At 37.6% G+C, this 15,344-nt stretch overlaps 2 protein-coding genes across 3 annotated transcripts; both read right to left on the bottom strand.

Moving 5' to 3' along the window:
- Window positions 1-44: 44 nt before the first annotated feature.
- ccdc13 (coiled-coil domain containing 13) lies at window positions 45-6,373 on the bottom strand. 2 transcript variants are annotated; one of them, XM_051402108.1, is made up of 14 exons: window positions 6,245-6,373; window positions 5,540-5,724; window positions 5,278-5,420; window positions 5,048-5,190; window positions 4,793-4,876; window positions 4,582-4,695; window positions 4,353-4,457; window positions 4,019-4,186; window positions 3,749-3,925; window positions 2,976-3,164; window positions 2,686-2,786; window positions 2,120-2,251; window positions 1,344-1,454; window positions 45-1,187 (listed from the first exon to the last, which is right to left on the bottom strand). In XM_051402108.1, the coding sequence occupies exons 2-14, from the start codon at window positions 5,719-5,721 to the stop codon at window positions 1,148-1,150; spliced, it is 1,689 nt and encodes a 562-aa protein (XP_051258068.1). In that variant the 5' UTR covers window positions 5,722-5,724; window positions 6,245-6,373; the 3' UTR covers window positions 45-1,147. The 2 variants fall into 2 exon arrangements, with proteins under 2 accessions (XP_051258068.1, XP_051258062.1); XM_051402102.1 differs by having other exon boundaries at window positions 249-1,187; window positions 4,582-4,698.
- A 1,755-nt stretch (window positions 6,374-8,128) lies between these two features.
- Window positions 8,129-10,416, bottom strand: higd1a (HIG1 hypoxia inducible domain family, member 1A). Its single transcript, XM_051405516.1, has 4 exons — window positions 10,252-10,416; window positions 9,702-9,773; window positions 9,361-9,495; window positions 8,129-9,171 (listed from the first exon to the last, which is right to left on the bottom strand). The coding sequence occupies exons 2-4, from the start codon at window positions 9,766-9,768 to the stop codon at window positions 9,098-9,100; spliced, it is 276 nt and encodes a 91-aa protein (XP_051261476.1). The 5' UTR covers window positions 9,769-9,773; window positions 10,252-10,416; the 3' UTR covers window positions 8,129-9,097.
- Window positions 10,417-15,344: the final 4,928 nt, after the last annotated feature.

Below are 15,344 nucleotides of genomic sequence, written 5' to 3'. Positions count from 1 at the left end.
TGGAGGACTACAGTGGGAGTTTGTGCAGCTTGAGTACGCATTCATTTTCAACCACTATTCCCACACAGCTGGTTTCAAGTCAGAAGTGATTAGCAGTAATATTTAAAAGAAATATTGAAGTTTTTGGGAACTTAACTGGGCTTTTTATTATTTGGATTGGCCTGTCACACATTTATGTACAACCATCTGGAGCCAAAAAAAACTCCAGAAAGGTCATAGCCATGAAAATAAACAATATATTTGAAACATTTTGTGAGGCTCTGGTTCCCTTTTTTATTTATTAAATTGGATGTTCCATTAGTTTAAAAAAAAAAAAAAACGACACTGTTGCTGTCTGTACCTGCAATGCGCTCATGGTTGCCAGGGAGGAAAAGACATACATAGATTTAATAAAATGTGACAGTGACATTTATGAAACAGCAAGCACACGATATATGAAACCATGGGGAGACATCCTATCAGCGTCAAAAATTTCTACAATCAGTAAAAACACTTGTCTGGTGCCATCAGGGTTAAGTTGAAAGCTCTGCTCCTCAAGTGGTTAAACTGAGCCAAACGCACAAATGAACCATTACATTTTTGAGGGTAAAAATGAGGAAGAAGACGGAAATCTGTATGATGTTTGTGTGGAAGAAGTGGGGAACTTGTTTCCTGCAGGCTGCTGTTTGTCACGTGTGACAGAAGAAGGTAGGGCTCAGCTGGACGTGAGGTTGAGCAGGGACCAGCCAGTTCCCCTGGTTAGTGTCTTGTCTGGGCTGTCACAGAGCCTGCAGGAAAACATGCTTGACTTGTCTCATCACGTCACTGCAGAGCTGTAGGTCATGGTGGAGAGTGCTCTTTAGCGATGCCCTCAGCGCCTCCATGTCCTCCAGCTGAATGACCAGCCAGGAGACAAACATACAAAAGCAACATGAACATCTCTGTGCAGCCCAAACATGAGGGTTAAAATGATCACTACCCATAGACTGTGTGTCCATTGCGATGCATCATTATTCCTGTGGTCTGGTATACATTTTATAGTTAGAAAAACAAAACTCTTGCTTGTTTTCAGAACCAATTCTAGACACCTACAATATGTTGTCACAGTTGAAATGTTCACAAATGGCAACGGTCTTGCTGGAGCTTGTCTGTGGACAGTTCCTGTTGCTCACAGACTCCTACCACCCTGGTTCCAAGGGATGCTGCTCCTGAGGGACAGAGTCGTGACAGCCACAAGTGAGGCAGACAAGGGAGAAATTGATGAATCATGAGCATGAAAATAAACAAAAATCTGCTTGACATTGTTGCATCATGCTGTCACTCAGCCTCGGCAAACCAGTTCGAATCTCTTTTACAGTCCTTACTTTGAATCTAATTGTGTCCTCTCCAGCTGCTGCTCCAGGATCACCATCCTGCGGCGCTCCTCCTGGTACTTCTGTTCTGCCTGCAAAAACCTCTGGTTCATCTCTCTCTCTCTGGAAGATTCAAGCAAGTTCTCCAATTAGGTAAAAAATGATGCCATTCATCTTCATGGTGACTGTACAGATGGACTAATACATCTTCAGATGGATATGGAAAAATGAAATTTGTAGTGGAAAATTAATCTTCTTTGCTTTGATTTCTGATACACGTGACACTTACATGACTTAGAATTTTAGCAAATAATACTAATGCTGACTTTAGTCGTTGTCAAAGAAACTGCACAACTCTTTGTTTCAGTGGACCCCTCAGTCATGATTTGGACTGAATGAATAAAGAGCTGCAGACTGAGTGCAATGGCCTTGAAATGAGAATGGACTACAAATCATAGTGGTGTGGTTTTGATGCCTTTGATGCAATATCAAAATTGTCAAATGAAAATAAAATATAAAAAACAACATTTCAAAGGTCCAGTGTTCCTTAAGTAAATCATTAATGGATGCATACCTGCAAACAAACTCTCAGCACATGGATAATAAAAAGCAGCTGACAATAATAACATTTTATTACATTAGTCTTTAATATTATATTTGTCTTAGTAAGACAGGCTAGCACTGGTATTGATATTTTTAGATCTATGTTTCTGCATTTCAACAAACACCACATATCACTTGAGAGCAATAAAGTGGAGAAAAAACATAATGTCTAAAGCATATATTACTTTTTCTGCAGGGCGTTAACGAGCTCAAGGAGTCTGTCCTTCTCCACAGACAGGATTTTATATTCAGTACACTGGGTCATCAGTGCGCTCACATCAGCTGAACATTGTGGACATTTTGAAGAACTTGGGCCCCTGAGAATAAGAGGATAAAACATTAAAAATGAATTCATAATTTTGATGTTTTACAATGTATAAGAGTAGATAATTCTACACTACTTCCCAAAGCAGGCAGAAACAGTTTATGGCCAAATTTAGAAACTGAACTGGAAAAAAAGGTGACAGTCATATTAATAGGGGATCCCAGCAGAATACACTGATGAAGTCCTAACCCCATGAAACAAAATCAATAATCTGATTACAGCAAGTCCCCCATTAGCCAGAGTGAATTATTAACCCTTGTTTTGCCAGACAAAATGTCTGTCCAGTCTTACAGTAACAGTTAGCAGAGGAGATGTAAATACAACATCAACAGTCTTAGTGACTGTCAGTGACTAACTCCATTAAAGTATCCTAACTCTATCCATATTGCAATGATCATTTATCATGATTACCATTAGCATACATACCCTGAAGATATTATTCTTTTGTTAATGTCTCCCTCTTCAGGGAGAGATCCTGAACTGCAACTTGTTGTCTTGAGGCTGGACTGTCTTTCTGCACCCTCTTCCTGCAGCAGATGTATACATAAAATGAATGCATTGAATGTGAATGACCAAGCATTATAACAACAGGTTGAATGGACACATAACTTTTCAGCTCAGATTTTGGACTGTTGCCAAGAACCCAAATGCAACATTATTTTTGCTGAAGTGAAATTAGATATCATTCCCATGATTCTGCTTTTTTGTTTGTTTACCTTGACAGAGAGCTGCTGGATTCGCTCCTCTAGTTCTTTGATCTTGGCCTTAAGCTTCTGGATGACAGTGTTGTGCTCTGAACACTCACTCCTCAGCTGTTGTCTCGGGCTCTGCTGGGTCCCCGTGTTCTGTACATTCTGCTGCTGGCTGAGCCGTCTAAGCACCTCCTGCATCTGGGTCTGCTGCTTCTGCCAGAGTTAGACGGGGCAATTATTTTTCAGAACAATGTAGTAAAGCATGGGCTTATCACAGAAAATCCATCTTTCAGCAGTCTGTGGTGATTTTAACTCCTAAATGTAATGTGAAATCCCTGATTATTCATTGGTATGTGGTCTGCACAACAAGGATTGAATGAATGAATTGTCTAGTTAATAAACCATTACATGTATAAAACATTTCGTGCCTTTCGTGGAGCATTTACTCCTAAACCACAATTTGTCAGATGGGCTTTAATCACATTACACATCAACCATATTAAACTCATGAACAGTGCCACAACATTAAATATATTCCTGTTACATAAAAATCTTCTAACTCCAGTTTCAGCATTTTGAATGCTTAAACTTTTGGACTCAAGTACACAAATTAAAACATAAAAAAAATTATGTTTTTTTGCTGAAAAGATTACTTGTAGAAATACAAGGCTTTCACATAATTGAAAATACAGTGAAACATGCTCTATGTCTCACAATACCGACTGTATTAATAGTAAAATAAGACACGTGTATAAATATAACTAGATCATTTTTCTCATATATATCTAAATTCTTACCAGCAGAGCATCCACAAGCTCATCATCATGTTTACCCTTCTCCAGGAGGGTTGAGATCTGGATCTTCAGGGTTTTCATTTCAGTAGACAGAGATTTGTTCCTGGCCTTAGAGGCGTCCAGCTTTTTCTTCACATCCTCGTGGTCTTTCAGGAGGGCCTCGTAGTCCACTGAGATCCTCTGTACAGGTGTGGAAGGAGAACAGGGCCGTGGCACATTAAGAAATTCATATCTCAATTAATTTACAATTATTGTATAATTATTGTATAGCACCTCAAATGCCTCCCTCTTCTCTTTCTCAATGCTGCGGATGTAGCTCAGGTTCCTGTCTTGAGGAGGAGTTCTGTGAGGGACCTCCACGCCCAAAAACTCTTCCTCTGCACTCAGGACACTTGGCTGTCTTCGCTGAGTTGAGTTCAGCTGTTGCTCAAGGTCCCGCAACTGTTGCACAATGTCCAGTTTTGTTAATGTTGAATTCAGGTATTTGTGTAATATGTCTTCTACCTTATTTTACTGTCTTTGCAAATCCCTTAATTAACTCTGTAAAGAACTTTGTAACTTTAATTTGAGAAGCACATTGTGAGGTAACGTAGAATGTAATTTCTACCCGTGTCTGAAGAGCCAGTATCTGCTGAGAGCGACCTCTAAAGCTCCCTGGGCAGCTTAATAAGTGCTGCAGGTTGACCTCCTCTCCAACTTCACTGATTAAAACCTACAACAGAAGTAGCAGATCATATTTTGGAATACAGAAGTCACTGATGATTAATCATCATATTATGATGCAATATTCATCTTGATCTTGAACAGTTAAGACCGAAGGCGGGAAAGAAAGATACCTTCTGAGCTACTTTCAGCTCCTGTTTGACAGACTGAACCTGGTTGCGATACTCGGTCACTTTCAGCTGGGCAGCGGCTAATTTTTCCTGCAGAGATTTCACCACTGGATTTTCCTGCTTTTGTGAAAAAATGATACATCCTTCAGATTAAGTTGCAATTGTTAAAGTTAGTAAAAAATATCCTTTTGGATAATTTTCACATCAAAATTACCTCGCAGTCATCAGAGGACTTCTTATTCTGTGACTTTTTATCACTCTTTTGCCCGGCTGGAGAGTGCACCAAAGTGGCCTGCAGCTGTGGAGTGTAAAATTATAATTATTCATTAATTTATTCACTCTGGAATTTAAATCATATCTCTGAACAAAGACCATTATAAATAAAGTACATTTGTTTAAACAAATACATAGCGAAAAACCTAATTGTAAAAGGTTGTATCCAGATACAACCACTGCAAAACACTGTTACCTCCTTCTCAAGCTCTTTGATTCTGTTGCTGTTTTGCCTGGATTTAATCTTTTCTCGCTCAATTTCAGCAGTCAGCTCTCTATTCTTCTTGGACAGCTCAACAATCTTGGTGGCTGCTATGTCCCCTGCCAAGCCCGATGTGCCTAAACAGATGAGTGGATGTGCCATGAGGAAGCTGTTACCTATAACATCACTGTCGTGGAATATAAGTGGAAGTTCTGGTATTATACCTGCTAAAGCCAGCCGTTCTTCTTCTCTTTTCTTCTTCAGGTGTTTAATCTCAAAATCCTTTTCACTGACAAGTTTGAACAGCCGACCATTTTCATCCTTAAGCTCCCTCAGCTGGTCCAGCAAATTCTCATTCTGTGGCAGTCTGAGGTAATGAAAATATATATATAGAGAGAAATATATTGCAAATTAAGATTACAATTGAAGTTGGCACTGAGGAAAACAACTTTAATAAACATTTACTTCAGCCTTTGTAAGACTCACCTATCTTCGAGATTGTCTGTATGAATACCTTGCTTAGATAGATCCAATTCATCCTGGGTAACGCTGCCATTGAGCTTCTCTGGTTCTTTCTCCTTTTTCCTTTCCAGTTTTCTTTTCTCTTGTTGTTTTTGTAGCGCTTGGAACTGAAGCCGCAAGTCATTCAGTTCATCATCATGCTCCATGATCTATGGTTTATAGCATAAGGAGAATATAATCAACTTACAAAGGGGGGGAACGACAGACTGACAATTATGAAGGGATTTGGGTATAGTAATATCATGGATACTTGGATAGAGATTTCCCTGGATTGGAAGGCTGCAGTGCCTTTAAGTGCCACAGCTCTTGTTTGTTTTGTTTAACATTAGCTTGGCAATCCATCATTAACGTAATAAAAAATAATGTCCTTCATATTTGCTCCATTTAGGATTTGAACGCCCGTTTGTTGTGGATGGCTGTCAGTCAGTTACTGAGTACTCCACTGTTAGCCTAAATTTGGCAAGTTGTGAGCCTAAATAGACTGAAACTGACAACTCCACTCGTATTTGTAAAATAAGCAATATTTGCTAACGTTAGATAACGTGACGAGCAACTAGCGAGGTAACGTTGACTTTTTAGTGCGTACAAAGGCTTTGCAGCTCACAACTTTAATCGTAGTCTTCCAACTCGTGATAAGTGTTGAGGCTGTATAAAGAGAAAATAGCTCACCTCTCATTTATCGAAGTACCGCTCTTGTAAACGAATTATAGGCTGTTTTGCACTGCATCATTTTGTACGGCGGGTAAAGAAACTGTAGCAGCTTCCTCGCTGATTGCGACGCTACCGTATCCATAGCGACGGCACTCTCCAGAGTCAGGACAAGATCTCGCGGGAACAAGAATGTAGTCATGGGAACGTGAGTGCGCTACCTGCTGGACCAACGGTTCACATGTTTAAGTTAAGTTAAATGGTGTTTAATTTATTAGAAGTTACTTCCTTCAAGTCGAAGAGTAGGACCTGGCTGCAAGTGTGCTGTCTAATTGTCTAAGACTAATACTTTTAGAGGCTAACGTGCTAACAGCAACAGGTGCAAACCCTCTTGACTGATTAAATATTTATTCTTAGCTAATTAGGTTAGCTTTACCAAATTAATAAGTTTTGCCCACTTGCTTCGCAGCTGTAACGTTAAGTTTTCCTCTTTTATTGCCACAGAAATCTCAGCGGAGGAAATATTTACACCCCAAAACAAACGTGCTAGGTCCAGGGATGAAGTGGTAACATTATACAGCATATATATAACTTATATATATATGTATGAGTGGTAAATACCTGTTTCCCCCCTTTGATGCAGTTGATCCGAAGAGAGGTGAATAAATTCTTAGCCTCATTTCAAAAAGGTGGATAAGCTGAGTTTACTTGCTTTAACCCCTCTAGCCCCCCTGGCTAAGACCCAAAGTTATAGTATTTCTTCTGGAAATACAAAAACTAAAGTTAAGCCTTTATCATTGAGCAATATCCTACATGACCACAAGGGGGCGAGATACTCAACAAATCAGCTACTGTCAAACTGCCAAAGGCAACAGGCTGTACTGTCAATAACAGTATTATAACACACACACACACACACACACACACACACACACACACACACACACACACACACAAGCCAAATAGGTAAATACATGATAGCAAATTAATTTTTTTGTCAGGTTGGAAGATACTGGCTGTAGACACATCCAATCCACGTTTAAAACAGTCATCCGTATATGTGTTTAGTTATAATAAACTCTAGAAACAGAAAAGTTGAATACTGTTTTCATCTGATAGGAGAACCTTAAAGATGTTGAGTTGGTATAATTGTGTGTATATTGTATGAGGAGTGATGAAAAGTACATGATTAGTCATGCTTACATACACCCTTTTTTTCGACAAACTGAATAAGTTGGCTATGTGACATCCCTGCTCTCCATTTGCATTTTGGCATGGCATCTGATACAGCTGCAGCACGTTTACTGGATCTCAGGTACTCATTGTGTTCTTTATTGTGAATGTCACAGGAGCTACAAAGTCACAATGACACAGCATTTTAGAGCATCTTGCGATCTTAAATGGATGTACTACATTTCCTGTTGACTCTTAGGGTGGAGCAATACACGGCGAGGGAGAGCAGTTTAATTTGATGGGAGTGGTAGGATAATGTTTAAAAATGTGTAATGGTTTTATTGGTTGGGAATTTTTTTGGACACCAACTGACGCACATTGAAGTGAGCACTAAACATTTTGCAACCACCAGTTACAAGTTTGACCTACGATATTGACACACAAGAATATAATTTGCAATAAACCATACACTTCACAATGCAATCTTCAATGGGTCTTATCATGATGAACGTTTTAGTGTTCAGCTTTTGTTAACTTCCCTAACAGTCTGTTTTAGAGATTGTTAGAGAACGTAACAGTGTATAACAGACTCAACTGTTGAACATACATCAGACTGCATTAGCTTTATGTAGGTGTGCATAATAAACTGGCAACTGAGTATATGTTGGCATTAGTTGCAGTAAAACACATTTTCGGTGCAGGTTAGGAAAGTTTTCAAAACACAACAAAATGTCATCATTATAAGAATGTTATGTTTTATTTTCAGGAAGAAAAAACTCAACTTTGAATTACTTCAAAAGGCATCTATTTAAGCATATCACAAGATCGGATACATTATGGTATTTTATAGGTTACTGCACAGTCGGTAGGTGTACTTCAGTTATCTTAGCTCATGTGTCTCATAAAGCTGCTGTAATGAAACATTGGACCCTCGTGTATCATAACATAATGATAAAAATGTGAGAAAGACAAACAAAAAAAAAGAGATCTTTTTGGTTTTGTTTAATGATTTTTGTTCCATTTCCATTTGTTTTGTGGGATAATCTGAAACTTGTAATAAGTCAAAAAAACATCTGTGTCCTTGTTGTTAAAATAATGTGAATGCACAGGCCTTGTCTGTAGATCACATGGTGTTAAGGCCTTCTATAACCAGCCCCTAGTGCACTGGGATGCCCATTTTTAAAAAGCGGGCTAAGGTGCAAGCTTTTTCAGTTTGGCAAATGTACATTAGAACAAAACAGAATACAGCAGATATAGTAAAACCATGACAACAAAAAGGCCAAGCTACCTGTCATTGGTTGTGATTTTAACCTAGTCATACCACTAGTGTTGCAACTGTTTTGCTAGATTTTATAGTTTCTGATATTTCACCCCCACACATTCAAATAAGAGGTAAAAAAAAAACCTCTATCTGTAATGCCACCGGTCCACACAGATATAACCCTATGTGCAACCAGTGTTAAAACAGCTGAGTCCACCTCCTGCTGTGTACCGAAGCATTACAGTAGTTTTACCCTCTGGTATACCATTTAGAAGACAGGAAGTGTAATCAATAAGTTATAACTATTTACAGTGGAGGTGAGCTGCTGAAGGGACGTGTGCATACAAAAATGATGACACATCTCTAAAAAATAAACACTATACACACCTTAATTTGAGGTAATATTAAGGTACATAAAATATTAATTTAAGAGTCCATGTTCACTTGTGTCCCACTGCTTTCTGTTCTTCTTTGGGTTTTGCAAAGTAGTCTCTGTACATTGAATATACGACTCCTGAAAACAAAGGAACAGAGGGATGAGTGACATGAAAAATTGTCATAATATAACAAGTCAAGATCCAGACATATATTATCAAATGAGAAGTTGTGGTAACAGAATTAAATATACAAGTCAACAAACAAATCCACAAAAAGCTGAAACAATACAACTTAGATTAGATCAGAAAAGATTATATCTACGTACCAATAGTCATAGCTCCAACCACAAAGCCTTGGGCAGCTACACGCATGTGGATCAGGTGAACCGACATTTTTGTATCTCCACGACTTTTCATTTTGAGCAGTCTGTAACCAACAATGGCAAAGAATCCAGCCATCCCTGCCAAGCAGCCAAAACGACAGATCAATTTACACGATTGATGACTAAACACAAAATAAAGTCAGTGTCATAACTTTGGCAACAAAAACTGTGGCGTACACTTTATGTCATACTTTTAGACAATTCTGTTGTAACTTAATTCAAGTTACTTCAACTCTTATTTTACCATTTCATTATGTAACTATTAGGGCACAAGATGTACTCACCAATTGGCACGAATGGATTCTCCTTTGCTTTTCGCATGAACTTGGACTCATTTTCATCATAAGACATCTTGACTAAAAAAAAAGAAAGAAAAGTTAGGTATTAGTACAAGTTTGATGATATTCACAAATCATGGCATATTGGCTCATTCATTGCAGGTAAGATCCATTTAAATCATATTAAATCCTCACTGAAAACCTACATTACAGCTGTGGATGTGGAGGTTTTAAGCTTCTAAATACCAAATACTGGTTAAATTCCTACCCCAAGCTGGTTTGTAACTAGCTGTTGAGAGCTAACTAATGACAGTACCACATGAACAGCTCAGAGGTGACAATGAAGGGCAGCAGGGAGACACATCCTTTTTATAGGCCTAAATAACTCTCATAAATAACCTACGCAGCATATTGTGACACACATCAACCATTGTACTAAATGCTAAATTATAATATTGTGCCTGTAAGTGGCTTACATGTTGATCGAAGGCCAAATAACAGGAATAAAGAAATAAAGCCATGGAGAGCGAGGATTAACAGCAGATACTTTCCTTACCTGTTTAAGGTGTGTGGGGCTGTTTGAGTAGACGATAAAGGAATTATCCGGATATGTTTTATGAGTCTTAAAAGCCTCAGTTAGCACGTAACGTTACTCTGTTAAGGAAGTAAGGAGCCGGCTGCGTGATATAACATCCAGAGTGCCAGAGCACGCAGATCTGACGTCAGCGTGATATCAGCGTGTGTTGCGTTCAGTGCGTGGGAGAAAATGGGAAAGACAGGCCGCGCGTTAGAAAAGGTTTGAAAGGGTGCGTCTCAGTTCAAATTCAGATTAAAATGGCTGTTGTGTTTTAATGTGTGTAGGATTTAGTGATAGATAGATAGATAGATAGATAGATAGATAGATAGATAGATAGATAGATAGATAGATAGATAGATAGATACTTTATTTATCCCGAGGGAAATTCAAGCATCCAGTAGCAGCATACAAACATAAATTAGACATTAAACATACATTAAAATGAACCTATAGCACAGTAGCCATACATTGAATTGGATAAATTAAACTTTTGCAGAGGAATTAAATATGTGCCGAGAGAGAAAATAAACTAGAAAAATAGAAATGAAACATGTGCAGGTAAATTAAGTGTTTAGAGGTTAATGTAAACTATGTGCAATTAAAATTAGGCTGCCGACTGATGAATGAAAGTCACAGCATTGCAGACTGGTAAAACATCTGCAGCAGTTTTTTTTTTTTTTTACAGATGTTGAAGGACCCCAGCCTTCTCAGGAAGTACAGACAACAAATAGTGGCATCTAGAGGTGAAGATGGAGATTGCAACTGACTGAACAATGTGTGTGTCTGTATCTGATGACCTGTGAATGAGAACGGGTGTTGGAGTGTGTAGGAGAAACTACGATGGCCATGGAAACTCGCAAAAAATACAAATGCCCCTAACTAGAAGCAGTGTTCGGTTTGTCTGTTCTTGGCTACTGTAGAAACATGGCGGATCAACATGGCGGACTTTGTGGAAGGTGACCAGCGGCATCAGTAGATAAAAACGGCTTATTTTAAGGTAACAAAAAGGTAATGATTCCTATATTCATGTCATTATATTCTAATCAAAACAAACTTATGAATATTATATTCAATTTCTGCCAAAAGAGCCTCCTAAATATTAAATACTGGACCTTTAAATGAGCAATGAATTTAAAAGAAAGATCAAATGAGCTTGTCAGTACGGAAACTAAGTTAACAGACAATATAAATAAGGTATTTAGATTACTGAATGTAAAAAAAATCCACCTTTGAACAGGTCATTGAACATAAAAGCAATAACTTTTGAGTGCCCTTATGTGGATTTGTTTGTTGAATAACTATGAGTCATTAACTAGCTAGATGGTGGTAACGGGTTATGCATTATCCAAGTTGGCTAAACACAACATAACATAATGTTACCCCAGAGAGCCTATAAAACATCACTTACCTACAAATGATAAATGATATATTTAGTTTAAAATACACACTGTGCTTGTACATATGACCATATTATCCATCAGGGTATGCATGTTGTTCTGTACTGTATATAGACATGTATGCATGCATACACTGTAGGCTACATAACCATCCACCTAATGTAGACCATATTCATTCAATAGGCTGTTTATTTCTGTGTATTTGTATTTGTTTACACTTTACAGGAACATCTGACTTGTATATACACTGTATGTTGTTGGACACCTATTTTTGTGTAACTTTGTTGTCCTTGTCTTTATCTGAACTGTGTGTAACACTAAGACTAATTTAAAACCGAAGTCAATAAACGTATTCCATTATCATTAGAGTCGGATTATACTGACGTTACAGTGCAATAGATGGTTATGGTAAATCCGATTAGTCATGAACGCAGCATCAGTTGTACAATCCCCTCGCAAGGTCAAAGACTGAGTGAGTTTGAGATATTAATCCTGACCCAATACTGTGTCGTCTGTGTCGCAATGAAACCAAAAATTTCATTTTTTTAGTTTTTTTTTTTTTTTTTATTTTTTTTTTGGGGGGAGGAGGGAAAACAAACCCCTCTAATAATCCCTCTCATAAGGGCCGGACATTTCACATAAATGCCACGTCGGTAAGCTTTTATATAACCCCTGCCCTCTATTATTAAAAAAGGGGGGGGGGGGTACCACAGTTTAACTTTCCGGTATTACACGGTAGTGGAAGTAGGTAGAAATGAATCCTCTTGCTTCACGTGTTGATCTTTGGGATGATGTAACAGTGGAAACATGTCATGGAAGGTCCTGGCTGCACGTTTGTGCAACGTGCAGCGTCCGGTTGAGAACAATTTAACAAAAAAAAAACGTAAACGCATACTGGTAATAATAATCCGAGTTGATGGTTCACATTTTTAGGTTTATGACCCACTTTTAAATGACCTTTCATAATACATTAGCCATCAAGTTCTATTTGTAACTTCTGGTTTTTATCATTGCTGCAATAATAAACACGTAGGTTATTGTAATAATAAGAACAACATCAACAATAGTGATGATAATCACTGTTGTTATTATTATTATTATTATTATACACTCAAGGACCATCATCAATAGTACAGATAATTATTTTAGCATCAGTCTGTCTGTGTGTATATTATTATACATATTGTTATTATTATCATTATTATGCCAAGTTTTGTTCACAGAAATATTTGCTAGCTAATTCATGTGGAAATTATGCATCATTATTCATTGTACTTCTTTCTAATTGTAGCCTGATGTGGTGGGGGCAACTGAAACCAATGTGGCCACTTCATACTCATTTTGTAGTTGTTTATATTGTCCATGAAGTATAAAATTACACCTCAAACAAGCTAAAGCAGCTGAATAAATCTTTGGGATCTTACTAATAGCAACTTACGTGTTTGTGAGAGGTTCTGTGTTGTGTTAAACCTTTTTGAGAATGAAAATCAAAAACAGCTTTGAAGCCCTAATGAGCCTGTGGCTTTTCCCTTTACGCAATTATGGGCTATCAGTTCCCACAGATCATGCACCAGGCCCTGATGTACGCCGTAGATTAAAGTAGAAAGATAGGCCAAAAGGAAGCAGCAAACAGCCATCAGTTATCCTCCAGACAACCTTCAAGAACATAATTGAATATATACCTTTTATACCTATTTTCATTTTGTTGTATAGTGTTATATAGTGTCAGGCCTTATACTGTACCTACTGCTGACCCAACCCAAAATGTTTCATATGTCTTTGCTGACATGGAGAAGTATGATTGAAAAAGGTCAACTAAATTCTCAGTTGTATATTGGATTTCTTAGCTTTTCACTTGTGCACAGACAAGGAAATGGCACTGTAATTCAGAGAACTGGTATCAATTAAACTACCTCAGTCAAATAGCCCAGGGCGATATTTGTCTGTTTTACTGCTTCAAAGGCCTGATAGGTCTGCACCACATTTGGAGATACATGGTTTTCACTGAATCGGGAAGGTATGACAAATTGCAATTTGAAAAGTAACTAAAGCAGTCAGACAAGTGCAGTGAAAAGTCTCATATTTTCCTCTGAGATGTAGGTGAAAGTAAAGTATAAAGTTGCATAAAATAGAAATAATCAGAGAACAAGTACCTTGAATTTGTGCTTATGTGCAGTACTTAATAAATGTACTTAGTTACATTCCAAAATAATTAAACTGCAAAAGAAATGTATAAAATATTTTAGCTGTTTTTGAGTGTTTTAGGTTTGTGATGGGTTAACAAATAAAAAAAGTGGTTAAAAAAAAAAAAGGGAAAAAAGTGTAAATTAATTTTTTATTTGCATTGCTTTTACAGTGTAAATACCACTTCTACAGCAACATGTCTGCACATTTAACTGTAAAATTAAAGTCAAAGATACATAGTAAATGGGCCTCTAGGGTGCCCTTCCAGTGGAGAAAATGTGATGCATCCATCAGTGGTTGGACCAGATGGTTTCAAGTAAATTTCCTGTTTGGTTACCTCGTTTGACCTTTGCTGTCAGGGCTGTCTCCGGTCTTTTTTGGGGCCCAAGGGGAGATTTTTCTTTTGATGTCCCACTTCACATCTTAACCGTGCAATAATTTCACCACCTTTACAAAACCAATGCAATGACAATAATGGATATATCTTCAAAACAGAATTACTTGTAATTCATTTAAGTAAATGTATAAATGGCTATAATACAATACATAAGAACTACCAAATACATAAAAATGCACATCACTAGATTGATACAAAATTCCCTATTCCCTATAAAAATGATTACATTTCAGAATACTGGTAGGTTACTTTATTTGCACCCACAGTTAGATTCAGTCACCAAGCAAGGTGGAGATAGCTACACCCACCTTAAGCTTAACTTTAGACAGCTGTCAATACAAACTAAATATAACATGTATAAATAAAGCTTGCAAATTGGATAGAAGGTTGACTGTGGACTATGATTTCACAGTGATAGTTCCAGCAGGTGGTGCTAGATGTCCACTTAGTCTAGGAGCAACACAGAAAACAGGTGTCTCTCCACTGTGCAGGCAAGAAATAAGATTAACTTTCACATTTAGTCAGAGAAATTTTGTGATGACGATTTTTCCTGTAAAATTCTCATACAGCTGTCTTTCATTGTAACTCACACATAAAAGGGTAACAATGTGGACAAAAGCAGAAAAAAAACCAAATAGATAGACAGACTTTATTAATCCCCGGAGGGAAATTGGGTCGTCATAGTCAAATATACAGTTGTCTCATTAAGATGTTAGATTTATTTCTGTAACATAGTCATCATGATGCTGGAAAATGCATCTCCTTTTTTATACCTATATCAGATGTTGCTTAAAGCAAGTGTTAGCTTTAGTAGCTTTTCACAATTGAGCTTTTAGGACGTGCATAAAAGTAAGTTCACTGGACTGGTTTCACCAGAAAGTCAAGGTCAGGTATATATGTCAGGCTGCTGGATAAAGTTAATGAAGCCAATCTAGTAAGTACAATAAATAGGATGTTGCCACATGTGTTCAACAGTAAGGGTCAGGGTTTAACTCACTGTGCAGTTTTACTTAAGGGTATGTGTTGTGATTCATTTGTTATCACTAAATCCAAATTAGAGAAGTTAAACTGTACATTTAACCTAATAGCATAAT

This window comes from Dicentrarchus labrax, unplaced genomic scaffold, assembly GCF_905237075.1.
Source record: "Dicentrarchus labrax unplaced genomic scaffold, dlabrax2021, whole genome shotgun sequence".
In the NCBI taxonomy this organism is placed as follows: domain Eukaryota; kingdom Metazoa; phylum Chordata; class Actinopteri; family Moronidae; genus Dicentrarchus; species Dicentrarchus labrax.
Note: the sequence above shows the minus strand (reverse complement) of the source record. Positions and strands in the feature narration are given on the sequence as shown.